Genomic DNA, 17,558 nt, shown 5'->3' on the forward strand with positions numbered 1-17,558 from the left:
TAAGTTTCAAAGGATGAAAATTCTGCCTTTAAATGAATTTGTATAATTGAAGTGTTTTTGCTGTTCAAGTCAGATTTCTGTACACTTGCAGATACAAAATGTTGTCAACAGCTCGTTATATTTGAAGCAACTGTATTATGTAATCCCTTCTCATCCTTGCATGATGACTTTATTTCTGTAGTAACAACATGCTGATGTAAATTGCTAATGTGAGGTGTGTTAACACAGCAAGGGATCAATATGACTGCTATAACTTGGCTCCCACTTGCCTGCTTACTTGCACACTTATCTGCATCACTCTCACTTTGTGTTGGCCTTTAAAAGACTGAGTCCTCTTAAGCCTCAAGCCACAGTCTTAAAGACACTAGTGTCTTAGTGTATGTGAGTTAGTGGTCAGTGTGGTAACCCTTGCTGCCCATAACGTGCAGTAATAATGCAGGTTACTGACAACGGAAGGAGGGATGGAGTGTGTTGACAGTAATGAGAGTGATGCTGAATATTGCAGATTGTGGGTAGGGACGGGAAAAGATCGATTCTCTTCAGTATCATGATCCTTTTTTTTTTTTTACGATTTCAGAATCGATTCTTTGATTCCTGAATTAATTTGATAAAACTAGCGCTTAGTGGGTTAGCTTGATGCTATCATATAATGTATATTACCATTAACTGGCTAATAGAAATTAGCATTGCAACCACAGTAATATCTCATCAAACAATCTTTTTACCTTTTTAACATAAACAACACGTGTGCTCATACTCGCAGGCATATACAGCATTTCATTTGATCTGAGGAAACAAACTAATGACTGCTAACTTCACATTGCTACAGCAAGCTCAAAGGGTCAAAACTCAAACTCATAATTTGGTCTCAAAAATGCAGCCACTGCTAGGTGGAGACATTTCCAGTATATATATTTACATGTTCTATTTATTTAACTCTTAAAGCATGAGCTTGATGAGCAGGAACAGCTAAATGAAGCAATTTACTTTACTTTACTATGTAATATTTTATTTACCACTTTAATATGCAGCATAGCAATGATGCTGCTGAAATAAGATAAGATTATAAAGAAAGATCTTATTATAAAATAAGATTTACACTGACTGATGTGTGATGAGCATTGTTATTGGAAGTATGACTCATGATATAAAGTATCCAGAGGCGAATGATTCAATGTTTTTCCCATGGTTCAATGACATACAAGCTTATAAAATGCAACCTAATATGGGTTCGCAATACTTAGAATCAAAATAGATCATAAGTGTTGAATCTGGAATTAAGGATATTGTCCCACACACAGATAACGTTCTCTCTCCTTGTCTCTCTTTTGTGCCGAACACTGTTTCTGCAATAATCTATAATGCTGTGCATCACCAGGGAAATGAGAGAACTATACTCTGGGGTCTGGTGTTAATCCACTTAGTGCACCATGAAGAGTAATATCAGGGTGAGGAAAAGGACTAATGTTGTGATGGTCTACATTCTCTATGCTATCTAAAAACCTACATAAGCATGCAAAAGTCATTAGCCTGCCCATGCATGATTCGATGTAATTTACATTGCTGTGTGGACAACAGCCTCAGGGGACAGCAGTTCTATATGTGAAACAATGTTCGCATTTGTGTTAGTGTAAGCTCATGTCAAAAGTACTTTCCTGGATAGGTACTGCAGGGTGAACAGGAGGAGCCGCCTGCTTCTATTTAGAGAGGTTTCAACCTTCTGTGGTGGTAAATGTCATGAAAGTCACAATAAAAATAGCAAATTTGACCTTTCTTACTCAATAGTCAGATACCTAAGTGCAGCCTAGTTTTTTCATCATTTCTTTACAGCTAAGGGAGTCTGACAGGAAAGAGAAAAAGAAGAGGAGAGGAGTACTGAACATGCATTTTATATTGCACATCAGGACTGCAAATAGCAATGTTATCATTATCAGTTATTCTGCTATTGATCTTGGTGACAATCAGTTTATTGTTTAGTCTGTAAATGAATGAAAAATGTTAATCATGATTTCCCAAAACCCAGCAACATGCATTTAAATGTCTCGTATCTGACTAATAATCCACAACCCATTGCGGGAATCAGGGAATGGAATGCTTAATTAGTTACTAAAAAGTTGATGTTTAATATACTGTCAAGTGATTATCAACATGATGCCTCAGCTCTAACGGCTGTTGTATGTCTGACTCAGCTACCCACTATGCTCTTCATTCCCAGCCTGGGTCATCCCTCTCTCCTTCTGTTGTGTATGGACCAAAACCACAATAATCTTTAAACCAAGGACCTTGGTCCAAAAATGCTGACTATTTCAAAGTTGGATCCATGTGACAGTTTTCAAGTAGTTTTTGAAGAGATTTCTAACTAAACACCCACATAAAAGCTAAATTGGCTTTAAATGGTAAAACATTTATTTTACTTGGCAGACAATAAAAGTATGTATCTGGTAAGAAGTGGGACGAATGCAGCTCTCAGTTGATTTGACCTTCGTTCTGTTATCTCCATCTCTACTTAATCTCTGTGAGACGCTGTGATTCAGTGTTATCCAAACACACAGACATACAGTGTCTTATAGAGCGCAACAATGAGGTTCTGAAAGAGAAACTCACATTTATATTCTGATTCGAGGATCTTGATTAGTAGCCACACTATTGTAACCATCCAAGAGTGAAGCAGCCACAAGGCCGTATGATATTAGGCTCAGTTTAAGAAAAACATTTTTTATTCGCCATGTCAAGCAGATGAACTACACTACCCACAATCCTAAAGTGTAACAGCGAAGTCTGTTTACGTTATGTTTACAACAGAGCAACCATGATTTCGTTTTCTGACTCACTGCATTGTTTTAGAGATGAGGAAAATTGTCCAAAGTGGTGAAAATAATTAGAAGGCTAAGTCATTGGAAAGGAATTATTCGCAGTGATGAAGGGATGAGTGGTCCTTCTCTCTTTAGATAATTATGTACACAGTCATGTAGTTCTGCCGTTTTTTCCGTTTTCTAATTTTTCTGTGGTGTACTCATTTGTAGTTGGTTGGCATCATCCCAGCTCTTTAAATAAGGATTTCTAGTCTAGTAAATGAATGGGAAAGTCAATGCGGGGACCAGTGGTCACTGCTGAGCATTTATTCAGGAAATGATACAAGATAACAACTGCAGGCGGATGGGAGCCACGAGGGAGGGGAGAAACAGGTTTTCAGGCTGGGGTTGGATCAGGTTTATGTGTCTGTTAAAGCAATATTCTTTGGCTTGATCACAGAGATCTTGGTTATGTATAAGTTCCATGTAGATTGTGTTAAACGTTTTTTACAATGTTTTAACGCTCTTATAATCTTAGCAGAAACCATTTATTTTTAAAAACTGAAAAATGATCAAACCACAATAATTTTCTTCTTTCTATAACATTATTATGTCAGAGTCTAAGGTCCGGCAGATCACTTTGTCTCACTGCTGCCTGAAAATAGTCCTCTCACGTTGTCTTTGTCTCACACATACATCCTCTCCAAACGCCCATACTCCCAACCCATATTCTTTTCTGTGTAATCAATAGCTCTCATCTCTGAAGCTGTGAGAGAGTGCGATGTTTGTATGTGTGAGTTTATGTGCCTGTTTGTGTGTGTGTGCGCCATCCACTTCTTGTTACCATCAGCCCAATATCTCCCTGCTCTCTCTTCTTTATCATTTTCTCTCATTCTCTGGGAAGTAACTCAGCATCCATTTAGAAGCTCTGAAACTACACTCTCACCAATCTATAAATCAAAACTTTACACCATTATGCTAAAAGGATGTATAGTGTGTTTGTATATGTTCTGCTCATCGCTGCTGCTCATCTGTCTTTCTGTATTATTTTCTGTCAGCCCATCTCTGTTGGCTCAGAATACCAATAATGTTTGAATAGTCGTGTGGAAAAAGTAACTGGCATTGCTGAGCCCTCACTCTCCACTTGGTTTTTAGAAGAGAAGCTGTCTTTCAGAAGAGAATAAGTGAGAGATGATACCCTTCCAAGGTGGGCATTACACAATTGTAAGGCAGAGGCAAAGAACGTGGCATTAAAAGAAGATGGACACCTGCCAGCCAGAGAGAATCAGAGACTCTCAGGGGCCATGGTGTAAAGTGAATACGTAATCAAGTCACAGCGCTTTTCTCACTGTCTCCCCTTTTCTTTACTTGATGGTAGGGTTATTAATGTTGTGTGCTGGCAGAGTGATCATCCCTCAGCATGGGCTGTGAGATAAGTCTCTAAACTGTAATATTCAGAATTATTTGATTTTATACTCATCCATTAAAAAAAATAAAGGTCTTCAGGGATATTCCATTACATAACTGGGCAGCGTCATCACACCCACCACTTCATTTTCTTACTCCTTACCTAGTGGTTACTCAGCGTGGTGCTATCCGTGTGTATCTTATAGGCTAACTAGGGCTGACAGTCTTATTTTCTGTTTTCCAGAAATTTTAAGTAATTCGATTTAACAAAAAATGGAGGGCACAGATTTCTTATCAGTTCTGGGCAGTATTGATCTATCAGTATTGACAGCCAACCCTGACCTCTGACCTCTGACAGCATTAGCAGGTAGATCGAAAATTACCCCACTGCAGCCAGTAAAGCAGCATGTTTAGTATCATTATTGATGACAGTAATCCAGTGGGTGGGTGTCATATTCTGCATAACATATTCTGTTATGTAGTCTTTACTGCATCACCCACCTGAGTCATAACATACATTATTACACCGTAGCACAAAATGGATTACAGCAAAACAAATGCATCCATTTTAAATGGTTATACTCTGTGTGATTTGCAAACTATGAAGCCTTTGTGCTACTTAGGCTTACACTAGCTTAGACTAAAAGAAAGTGAGATTCACAGAGCTGCTAATGGATTTATGGGGCACTTCAAAGAAAGAGACACACGATTATAACCAGTGATTATTCATTATATCCACAATAATTAGTTATCAAAAATCCCAATAAAATAGTATTCCTTACAGTATTGTCACAATATCAACATCGGCCTATTTGTCCAAAAACGTTGTGATATTTGAGTTCGTTGCTCAGTCCTAGCAAGTGTATTTGAAGAGATTTCATAATATCAAGATACATGTTGTGTATAACGATAAGCTCAAAGTATCACAATATTATTTTAAAGCCATAATACTCAACCCTGTACTTTCACAAGTCTATAAGATAGCTAACTATCGAATTAAGTTAATGTAAGCTCAAAGGTTGGTTGAATTACTCTCTCTGGCTGACTGTCTTATGTTTGCACCTGATTTTTATTAAAACAAGAGCCCAGCTAAAATGAGTTGATGGCTACAGATGTGATATTGTGCAAAAAGACTGAGCCTTAAGCAGCATGAACTAGGTTAAAGAAATGGAAATAGAAACATCATTGTTCTTGTAAAACAGTAGAAACCTTGTTAGTCCCTGTATTAAGAATAGAAAAATGGATCAGCTAAGGTCAGACTATTATTTAGTTTGAACATAATCCTGTTGAGCTGCTTGGCTTACAAACCTGGTCTTATTTTCAAAAAGTGTGTTCAAGTGTGGTCAAATCCAATTTGTAGCTGGATGCTAATGTTAGCCTCAACTCTAGTAGTATCCAGGACCAGCTACCACATAGTGGGGAACAGTCAATGTGATAACATGTAACCCGACACACTAGTTAGTTATTGGTAAGCTCATTCGCTTTATAACACTGTAAGATAGAAAGCCAGTTAGCCGGACATGCTACTGCTTGTATTTTATGTTAGAGCAGATCATCTCTGTTAATCCCTTCCCTGCCATTTGTTCTTGTGTTTTTGGTTTTGGAAATGCCAAAAAGGAGACAATTGTCCAAAGTATTTTAATGTGCACCACTTGAGCTTTGGAATCCAAAGCGTGACCCGTAGTAGATTGCTGCTCATTTACAGTCCATGTCTTTGCTGTGTGTGTCTGTGTGCAGCTACCTAGACAGCCTAGATCGGATTGGTGCGTCAGACTACCAGCCCACAGAGCAGGACATCCTGAGGACCCGAGTGAAGACCACAGGAATCGTCGAGACACACTTTACCTTCAAAAACCTCCACTTCAGGTCGGTATTAACTCATAACAGTGACATTTGTAACTTCTGATTAGTCTTTAACTGCCTTTTACTCATGTTCCTGCCTGCTCCTCTATCCATGCATACAGCAGGAAATCCAGTCTGTAATTAATAAGATTAAATGCTTTAAACAAGTGTCTATATTTATGATTGTCTGCCTTTTTAATGAGACCTGATTCAATTAGAGCGAGGAGCTGTGGGAATGATGACAGAGCGGTGGGGCATGTTGGGATGGTAGGAGGAGAGGAAAGAGCAAAGGGAGAGAAAAGAGGGGAGGAGTCTTTCTCTGAACTAATTTAATTCCCCCCCATTTCTGGCCCTCCTGTGTGTGTGTGTGTGTGTGTGTGTGTGTGTGTGTGTGTGTGTGTGTGTGTGTGTGTGTGTGTGTGTGTGTGTGTGTGTGTGTGTGTGTGTGTGTGTGTGTGTGTGTGTGTGTGTGTGTGTGTGTGTGTGTGTGTGTGTGTGTACAAACACACTCACATAAAAGTATTGACAGGATCTCAGGGCAGAGAGGTTAATAAACTGTAGGCACAAGTAATTCTTCTGGATGGATGCACCATCACACTTCAACTTTGTTTCACTTTTCGTCTCAATCTTTCCCAGATCCACACAGCACATTTATTGTGTGTTTTCAGATACAGACACACAATTTATACACGCAGAGGAATGTTAATTCTGCTGAATGATGCTCAATATACCGTGTCTCTTACAGTTGAGTAGGTGGTGTGCTGCGTGTGTTTTGTTGAGCAGCTCTAAATATTGTCAGCTCAATTGCTATTACTGGCAGTCAGGCAGTGTGTGGGAGTCTACAGTGTTCCTGTACTAGGTGTAAACCATCAACTTTCCCACCATTATGCCCATCACATGTAGGACTGGGTTCATGTCACTTAGGATTCACTCCTCTCTGTAGTGTATCTTTAAGTGTATTTTAGATTTCACAAAAATACAACATGTACAGGAGAAAGTGGACATTCCAAGCTTATGATTAACACTCTAACGAGGATAACATTGTACACATCTTTGCCAGAGTAGACGGATGATTTGAAAGAGGAGCGTAAGAAGCAAGCTAGAACAACTATCACTAAACAGAGAAGGTCTACCACATCACTTATCAGCCACTTACAATGTAGTCCTGGAATATGTCCCAAGGCAGCGTCACACCCAGCCACACCTTGAGGCATGTAACCCCCCTGGTTCAGTTCTGGTTGTCATCCACTCACCCTTCAGCTGTCTCTGTCATAAAGGTAAAAAGCCGCCCCCAAAAATATTTTAAAGCGGCAGAAGGAAATGGATACGTTTTTGTCAAAGGCTTTCCTCAGCGTTACAATGTTAAGTAATGCTGAGGAAAGCTTAGGGTTGAAATGGGTCAGTTTCTTTCCTCCTTCTTCTCTGGTGTGCATTAGTTATTAAGAAGAAGTTAAATTATGTACTAACTTGCAAGCAACTTAATTCGTAACTCTGTGAATTTTTCGGGGTTGACACCCATGACACTCATGAGAATCTGAAGTTGAGCATGCCAGTTCTTTTGCTTGATAAGCTGACAACAACACTGCCATTTGCAACTTATATGACATATTCTCAATTAGAAGTGGGTATATTAGAGAGTGGTGTGAGAAAACACTGCTTTATCATGACTCAGGTTTGTATATCTGCAGTCTGTAGTCTTCTGGTTTCCATTGTTGAATGTTGAATACAGACTACTGCTGTCTATTTGTATGGAGAGATATTTTCTCTCAGGGCCAGGGGTGTCAACGACTCACATGAGATCTCTCCAACGACTCTTCAGGCGTTAACAACATAGAGGTTCTCATGGTCAGTGGTTCTAACAGTCACGCCTAACGGACTCTCCACCAGTCCATTAGAACTGTAGAAGACTTTTGGATGAGGTGAAACGTCTTCAAGAATCTCAATCAAGTCCAGCTGCATTCTTATATACTTAGATATACCATGACCTGCAAGACCGAGAACAGGTGTACTTGTTAAGTTGCTTGACTCTTGCAACTCTATTGTATTCCTCAGAAGGTCACAGGTTTTGGTTTGACAGTGACTTGTGGTTGTTCCACCATTCTCTCTCTATGGAATATAAAAACAAAGATCTCTAGAGCCCAGTACCCTCTATCCAAACATCAGGTACCTTAAGAGCTGTTACATTGTTGGATGAAGCCAGCTTGATTACAGATGCCTAGAGGGACAGGGAAATCATTCTCATTATCCCAAATAGGCCCCTGTGTGCCCAAATGTCATGCTGGCAGGCACTTTGTTCTGATCAGTTGGTTTGTGGGTCACAGCCGCAGTCAAACTACAGAACTGACACTGTCAGAATCGTTTTGTCTTTAATCACCAGAAATCCAAATCTGGATGTGTGGACATGTCTCACGGACCACTGTTTTGATCCATTACAGAAAACTCTACCACATTTCTCTCACAATTGTCAACTTTTGTCTCTGGCAGCTGAAAATAGCAAAGTAGGAGGCCTTCTTGAGACGGCTAGAAAACAACAAATCTCAAATGGCCAGTATAGTACAGTACAAACCAGTGGTAACACTCTTATATTGAAGGCATTAGTCATATCCACTGATAACACACCAAATCCAAGGATGCAATTACAATAAGATGAAAAGTGCCAGAGTTTATGAGATCGTCTGTCCCTCGTATGTACTTTAGAGAGTCTGACTGAGTGAGGAAAGGGTACTTATGGAGCACACACTGGGGTATGGAAAAAATAAGTCGGATAATAAAAGCTAAAATTGAGAATATCAGATCATTGCGAGAAACTTTATGAACCACTTTATGGACTGGGAAGAGGGCCAGGATTGTCTAGTCTGAATGTAATGTGCCACTGCTGGAGGGATGAGCCAGCAGACAAACAGAAACCAGAAACAGGCATGTTACAAATGGACCTACCAACTGAGCATGCCGAAGAAGCTGCAAGACTTCAGAGGTTTACTTGGGATAGACAGCTATACTGTATCCAAAATAAAGTTTGCAAATCTGAGGTTAATAGTTTCATTGGTCCAAATTTGACTGACCAGGAAGTAATGTGGAGAGGAATGACTTGTAAAAAATTTTTTTCTGTGTATGTGTGTGCATCTTTACAAGTGCGTTTACTCATGTCTGTCTTTATGTCCATCAGGCTGTTTGATGTGGGAGGTCAGAGGTCGGAGAGAAAGAAATGGATCCACTGTTTCGAGGACGTCACAGCCATCATTTTCTGTGTGGCGCTCAGCGGATATGACCAGGTGCTGCATGAGGACGAGACTACGGTAAGGACAGATGCTCTCTCTCACTGACGATTTTTCTCTGTCACTTTTGTGGCCTTATGACCTAAATATTGGAACACACGTAACAACATGGGTTGTTGTCCCCTGACACGTTCTGACACGGGCTATATAACAGCTAGTGTAAAGATAGAGTGTAAGCTTGTTCTATATGTAGAAACGACGTGTAAGCTGACATTAAACACATGGTCTGTGTAAACGCTTGAGACAGGGAGGGATAAATGTCTGCTCTGCTCTTTGATGAGCTGCTAAATGAATTAAAGCATGAACGTCTTAAAATGTTTATATTTCTCTTTTATATATACATGTTTAAGAATGATTTAGGAATGACGTGCGCAGACAGACATATCTGGAGTCATGTAGTAACACTGAAGCATCAGCAGTGGTTTGCCTTCATACTTTGCATACGATCAGAATACATAATCATTTCTATGGTCTTTCCACGATCCTCTCTTCTCGCTCGGCTCTGATATCACAACGGAACATGTAAATAAACCAACAGAGAACGCGACTCGGTGTCACATTCAAAATACCTGTCGGTCTCTTGGTTGGATGGTTTCAATGCAAAAAGAGGACACTGTTTTACAATACTTATTTTTCTCCATGCAAATCTGTCAAAGCAAATGACTGTTTTAAACAACAGGACAGACATTTGCGTTAACTGATGTTCATGAGGTTTCTGTTCAGGCAAATTAGGTAGATTCTGAGATATACAGTAGATACAGTAAAGACATCTTTCATGAAGTAGTTGAGATGCCTGTATTCACGTTTTCAGACATTTAAATTGAATTCTCTCAATGAGTTATCACTGAATAGACACTGAATTATTATATGTTAGAGATAATTTTACATATACAGTGAGCATAGAACATTACAGGTAAATAAAAACCTTATACAGTACTGTTTCTTTATAGTTTCTTTTTCCAAAACAATGCTTTACCACTTCGTTTTAATATCTAACAACTATCATTGTGTGTGTATTTCAAGAGCTATGAAAACTGCAACCTGAAAAGAAAATTGTACACCTATTTGATATTTGTGGAAAATAAGGCTGCTGAAATAGTAAGACACATCTACAATGGAGTAGCTGTGTGTTTCCTCAACAAAAGGCCACAACGTGCCATGTGCCAGGAAAGACGATGCCATGTAACCTAAAACAAATAAGCTGATTTGAATGCACGGCGCTCACTGCTATTTATAAGCCTGCAGTGTATCCTCTGAGAATTTCAAGCTGGGAAATTGTGTTCAGTAGCTGCTCTATTTATGCAGATGTCGTCAAGCCTCCCTCTGAGCTGGGAGCACCACAAGAACGTCACACGAGGAGAGGAAATATCCATCATAAAGGCGCTAACAAACAGCTTCTAGTGCCCCATATCTCAGTCCATTTAGTCAGAGCGTGGTGTCTTTTGTCGTTGCACTTATCTCTAGGTAATGTAAGGTCAAGGTGATATTTTGAGCACAGCTGCTACATACAACGTTAATAGTAAAATATTTCCCAGGGAGAAATCCATTGTTATATATACTATTTTCTCTGACTACACCTCAATCGATCAGACTGTAGTGCAGCGAGAAGATAAAGGGACCGTTTTGCTGTGATACTGCGTCCACTATCACCTTTCCACCAACACAACCCACAGTTAAAACACAAGTTCAAATAGACTGACACAAGGAAATATGTAGCAGCGTGGGTTTGACAAAAACAAAAAAGCAACATCCAAGATTCAAATCTCTGTAGACAGCTGTAATGGCAGGACTGTTATTATTTTTTCTTCATCTGTGAGACAGCGTTCTGATCAACATTGTGACGTTGTGTGTTATTATTTTTATTAAAGAGCAAACATTAGTGTGGGAGTTATATCTACAAGGCAAATAACCAAATGTTATTTGGCAAGCGCCCACGTCCTCAGCTATCAGACACACTACCAGGCATGTGATTCAGAAATTACTCGTACTGTGCACAGTAAAAAATATTCCACAATCTGACAGGAAAGATCACAACCCCTCTACAGTAATGGGAGTGATCAAGTAATAGATATGTATCCCTTTAGAGCAGATCATTAAAGTCACTCACACGACATGAATGTAATTAGATTGACAGCTTTTCCCTTTAATACTAATCCTGTCTAAAATTCTCAGTACACCAGCCACTTACAGATTAAGAAAATGTATCTATATTTATTATTTACTGATTAGGCTTTATTTTAAATAAAATAATGCCCACATACTGTGTATTGAGTGTATTGAGACCGAGACGAGACCAAGACTTTGAGAGGTTGAGACCAAGTCAAGACCAAGACCACTGCGAGTCCCACGGGGCATGACACACGTACATAAAAATAATAAAGCCATAGGCATCGTAAAATTGATCTGACAGATCCACATTTGCATTTAAACACCCACAGAGAACACATGAACATTTTTATTTTTCTATTTCTATTTTTATGTTCTATGAGCAAACAAATACAAACAAATGGATTTTCCATTTTTTACCATTGACCTAACACAATCCAATTTTTGTACAAGCATGAGGGTTTCTGGGTGGCTCTCGTCTTCCCATAGAAGCCATTGTCAGCATGTAGACCGAGACGAGACTGAGTGAAAATGTGGTCGATTCCAAGATGAGACTGAGATGTTCAAAGAGTGGTCTTGAGACCAAGACCGATCTCAAGTACTACAACACTACCTGATGGTCAGTTCCAGTATGCATAGTTTTCATGGGTGGGCTGAATGACACTAGTGGACTTTAATAGTCTTGTGACTAATAGTATGTACAGTGTATTAACCACTGTGTAGTAAAACAAATAAGATTTTTGCTGAAACAGTTTTATTGATATGACTATACTTAAACAGTTACCCTAAAGAAGAGACTTTTTCTTTGCTCTTCTCTCATTTTGTGATTTCTGAAGTACCAAGTCAAAAACCTTATTAATACACATGGAATGCAATTTAATACTTGCTTTATGATCAAACTATCTAACGTATGATGGAATCCTGTAGGGACTATATGGCCATGATTATATCATTATAACAGGGATTCAACCATTTATTGCTCAGCTGTGCAGCCTTTTCATATCTGTCCCCTTTTTTTACTACTCCCCTGCAGCATATTGGAATAATCTGTAATGACATAATAATTTGAATATATGTGACCTTGACCTGGAAAAGTGACCTAAAAGTAGTGATGGATTAACTAATGGAAAATGAACAGTTCATTTCATTGAGGTTTTTGATAGAATTGACACTTGCCCATCATGAATTGATGCTACTGTAGCCAGCAGGAGCTTGAGTGTTGTGGCGGTGCTGACTGTAACTCTCCAAAAAAGGATGCAGCTACAATCCACTGTCATAACAATCCCATTTGTAGTTTAGAAGTGGATGACACCTCAAAACCGCCAGCAACCGGATACAAAATCAAACAGTTAATGCAAAAGTCAATATTTTAGACTTTTGTCAATGTCATTTTAGACTTTTTAATACCTCCTGGGGCCTTTTTTGAGGAAACGGAATTAAACAGTTAAACAACAGAGAAACCCTGTTATTTGCTCTACCTGTACAGTATGAGACAGTGTGGTTGTGCCAGGTCAATGAGATGACGGAACAGGTTGTCTGTTATGTATAGGAATGTTTTTGTCCCTCTGAGAGGTCAATAAAGAGGTGATAGACCGCCTCACTAGCCCAATGTGAAATGTGACTGTATGTATCTATATAAATACCTGTGTACACACGCACACACATGCAATACAACACACTACTTTCGCTTTGAAATTCCCTTCTTTCTATTGAAGAACTGCTTGCGTTGTGTTTTTCTCTGCCTCTCCTTGTCCTGTTTCTGTGAAGCACACACACAAACACACAGACTATACTCTGAAATGACAAATGCTCTGGGTGAACTGAAGTCCTGTCCTACTGCCTCTAAACACCTTCTTAGCGTATGTGTATCTGGGGCAGAGGGGGTGTCGTCTAAAAGCAAGTGGGACGTAGCTGGGTGGGCGGGTCCCTTGCATTTTCTGTTCCTGCTCTAAGCTCCACCCTGCAGCACCTCTGGCTCCTTCCGCTCCTCCTGTCACTCTCGCCATCGACTGTCCTCTCTAACCAATCAGCAGTCAGATCTTCTGCAGATGCTCCAACCACAGACAGGTATGAAACCTCTCAATAGGTTGATACACTCACCATGAGTTGAAAGCAGTACCTCTGTTTGTGAACCAAGGAATTGAGTGCGTGTATCTTTGCACAGCTTTGTTTTCAGTTTACCAAATGTCTTATTGCATGCTATCTATCTATCTATGTCTATGTCTGACTGTCTGATCACATCTTTATATCTCTTTATATCTCCATTATTGCACTAGCTATCTAACCTCCTCTCTACTGTCATTCACCATATGTGAGTTTGCATTGCCTTAATTGGCAGTAATCTATCTGAATTCCAGTTTTCCTGTAATCTGATGGGCTGATGGGCCCCATCACTCACCTTTTCTCCCCTCCCCCATCCTAAACTAGGCAGTAAAGGATCATAACCAGAGAGAAACTGCTTTCAACTCATTCTTTGAAAAGAATCGGATCCTGTTTTCATCACTAGGCACTTTGAGATGCAGTATGAACTGGTTTCTTCACTGATTAGTTTTTTTGCATGAGCTCTAAAAAGTAGTGCCAACAGTTAGTTCATTAGCAAACAGAGCTGTGGCTTATGGTGAGAATAAGCCAGCATGGACTGATGTATGAAGAACTTTTGCAAACAAAGCATTCTACCCGTGCTAACGACTGACAAAAGTCCCATGATCCACTAACACAAAAAAGTGCCTAATGATGAAAAACATAAAATACTAAAATTCATTTTAACCTTTAAAGTATTAATCATTTTAAGGTAATCATAACGTTTTCATGCGTTGTTACCATTTTAGATGCTGATTTAACAATGCTTACATCTCCATCATATATATATTCTCACTATACCCTGTGGAGTTTTTATTGTTCAGTAATTTTTATTTTTATTTTGTTTATATTTAACGTTTCTGGCCAAAATGCATTTGTTGTATTGGGCCTATAAAACATGTTCAAGTTTGTACCTCAGAAAACATTTCAAAGCTTTTAAATGGATGTGCCATGTGTACATAAGCTTGTTTCATCTTCTTCTCCTCTATCATTGGTACACTGCTACCTTTATAATTCATTACCTTCACAAGCTGTTGCTGCCTTCTGCAGTCTTCAGAAATGTCAGTTATGTAAATCCCTGCTCAGCCTTTGCTGTGCAGCACCCCTAGTGGTGAAAAACTCCACAGGGTAGCTTTAATCTATCATTTATTCATGGATACATACTACAGTTAAAGTAGGCAGTGACTCACAGCTTAAAAGCTAAAAGTGCATGGCTTGTTTAACTCTGCTGCAACAACCAGCTCACTAATAACTTCTATTACTGATGTGTTGATGCAAACACAAATATACACTGACCATGCAGAAGGAAATGCTGTGTCCATGTACAAGAGGAACTCCTCAGTACTTCCACCTCCTCATATGTATTTACTCAATTCCTCTTTGTGTATGCAGTGTGTTTGTGTTCTTGATTTGGCTACTTGTGTGCATGTGTCTTATGAACACACGTGTATTGATTCTGTAAGCCTGGTTGATTTTTCTCTCTTTTTTTGGAGGGGGATCATTTATCTGCTCACGTGTACAGTGATCGACAAGTGCAAATGCGCTTCAGAAAATTAAGAAAACCTGTTCATCAATTTGACAACACGTGCACAGCATTTAGGAAATGCACTGCAAATGCACAACACAAACAGACGGATACATGAAAACGCTTCCCAAAACACTTGAAAGCGTGAATCTATAGCGACAATGCAAAGTCCAAATCAAACAAATGCTCTGATGCTCACCAGCTGCTAAAAGCTAACTAGCTTTCAGTGCCCTCTTGGTTTACTAGCAGAACATCTTCGCAAGGTCCAGCCAGCAAGCTGTTTGTAGTTTAGGGGATAAATGGATCTGAGATGAATCTTCATATTCATCTTAGGTCTCACACTGAGTAGCTAGCCAGTGATTGTAACTAGTGCTGACACAGCACTGTGGAGACGGATAACTATGGTAACAGCATGAGAAGATGATCTCCGCTGTAGTCAGACTAGTCTGTAGTAGTCAGTTCAATCTGTTTGTCCTAAGCACTTTTTCTGCAGGACACCGTTAGTCTGGAGCCCTGCAGCAAAGAACTGCGTTTGAGCAATTCTTGCATTTTCTGTTTGGTTCCCCTGGTTGGACTTAATAGAGATCTCCAATCAAACTGTTTAAAATGAATAGCTGCCAATCAATCAGAGTTCCCTTAAATGTATGTAGTCTCTGTGACTACCAATGTCAACATCAGCCACACAACATGTGTTCTGCTAACAGAATTAAGTCCTGGTTCTTGCAGTCTGTGGAGGGCGCTCCACATAGAGGCCACTTGACTTTCTAAACTTTTCTAAATGCTTGTGTTGGGATATTACACTGTGCACCCCCATGTGCAGTGCATGTGTTGTCAAATTGATGGAGATGTTTTCTTAATTTACTTGACTTTTGTTCATTTGCATGTATCTTCTGAAGCTGCAACACATTTGTTGATTTTGACCACCGTACATATGCTTGAATCTTCGAGAATTGTTTTAAATCCTGTTAAACTCTTACTGATGTCTCTTCTACAGAACCGCATGCACGAGTCTCTGAAGCTGTTTGACTCCATCTGTAACAACAAGTGGTTTAATGACACCTCCATCATCCTCTTCCTGAACAAGAAGGACATTTTTGAAAACAAGATCACTAAGTCACCACTGGCCATCTGCTTCCCCGAGTACACAGGTACATATCCATACACTTGATATTTATAGTCCAAGACAAGTTCATACTGTATACAGTACTGTATTATGGTATAGACACAGGGACACAGGGAGGCACCGTGACTGTTGATTATGATCATTTAAAGAGTAGAAAAGAAAAATGATCCTAATTTTAAGACTATGTTGAATTAACGGACACAAACCAGCTGGCTCAATCAGTTACTGTAGCATCTTGGGTCAGCTCTGGCCTTTATCTTAGGATAAGATGTAAAATAAATAAAGTGAATTCAGCACATATCCATAAAGAGTTCAGCTGTCTGTAAAAAGTACTATTTCTCTGAATAAAGTATACAACAAGTTGTCAGACAAAAGCAAATGGAGGAAAGACAGACAGAATGGGAAATACAAGATCGAAGACAACAGAAAAGAGCAGATCGGCTCAGATTGTGGAACAAAACAAAGATGAGAGTCATCGAAGTAAAAGAGTGTGTTAGACACAAGAGAATTTGAGAGATACTGTAAGACAACACAGGGGGAAGCAGCTGAATATGAGAAAGAAAAAGAGAGCAGTGTGTGTGGAAATTAGAAAAAGAATAGACAAAGCAAGAGTGTGGGAAAGCAAGATGGAGAGAGACCAAAACTGTGAGACTGTGAGAAAGAGAGAATTAGGATTCCAAACCTGTTTCCTCTCCTCTTCTTCTCTTCTCTTCATCCTTATACATGGCCAGACCTCGGGCCTATTCTGATGACGCCGCTGCTGAATGAGACAGACGAATCACAGTGCTGCTGATGGCTGAGAGCCAGAGAGATGTTAGTGACACTTGGAGCAAAAATTACTCCAGTCACCGAGATCTGACTCACTCCAAACTCATTATAACAAATTAAGGCTCTCGATTAAATCCACTGCATGCCAAATGCTTATGTTACAAGCAGAACTAACGCTCGCTGTTGATAGTGGACTAAAATGAATCAATGTACAATATGAGTAATGGTTCCATCCTTTTGGCTCTAGGACCTCATATCTGTCACACTTGTATAAAGACTGTGATACACTGGCAATAGAGACAAAACTGGCAGACCTTTCCAACAAAAACAAGACATAACATTTTCCATTACATTTCATTTGTCAGCCCCAAATCACCTTTTTATTTTGTCTGAAAAAGTCGTCCATGTGTCATATTTCTTCCAGCTTGGCCAGCAGTGAGCTCAGCCCTCCGTACACCTCAGCAAAATGTGTGCTGAGCTAGAAGGTCAAAGGTCATGTTTTCAGAAAATATCAGAAAATAGTGCTGATACTGAAAATATTGGCTAGCACGCTGATATAAAGGTTTAGATAACAACAGCTTTTAAGCCTTTATCTCACTGCCACTGTAAGTCATCTCTCTCTCTGTGTGTCTCTCTCCTCA

General features: G+C 39.5%; 1 protein-coding gene across 2 annotated transcripts in view; it reads left to right on the forward strand.

Annotated features, from left to right (window-relative positions):
• Positions 1-17,558, forward strand: part of LOC311264289 (guanine nucleotide-binding protein G(o) subunit alpha) — a 109,907-nt gene that overhangs the window by 76,333 nt on the left and 16,016 nt on the right. The window contains exons 5-7 of one of the 2 annotated variants that reach the window (XM_084365035.1): positions 5,937-6,065; positions 9,208-9,337; positions 16,021-16,174. In XM_084365035.1, coding sequence (XP_084221161.1) covers positions 5,937-6,065; positions 9,208-9,337; positions 16,021-16,174 — 413 coding nt within the window. The remainder of the gene's footprint in view (positions 1-5,936; positions 6,066-9,207; positions 9,338-16,020; positions 16,175-17,558) is intronic. The other variant, XM_084365034.1, reaches the window with a different exon arrangement.

This window comes from Pagrus pagrus (assembly GCF_965226575.1).
Source record: "Pagrus pagrus genome assembly, chromosome: 10".
NCBI classification, from domain to species: Eukaryota; Metazoa; Chordata; class Actinopteri; order Spariformes; family Sparidae; genus Pagrus; species Pagrus pagrus.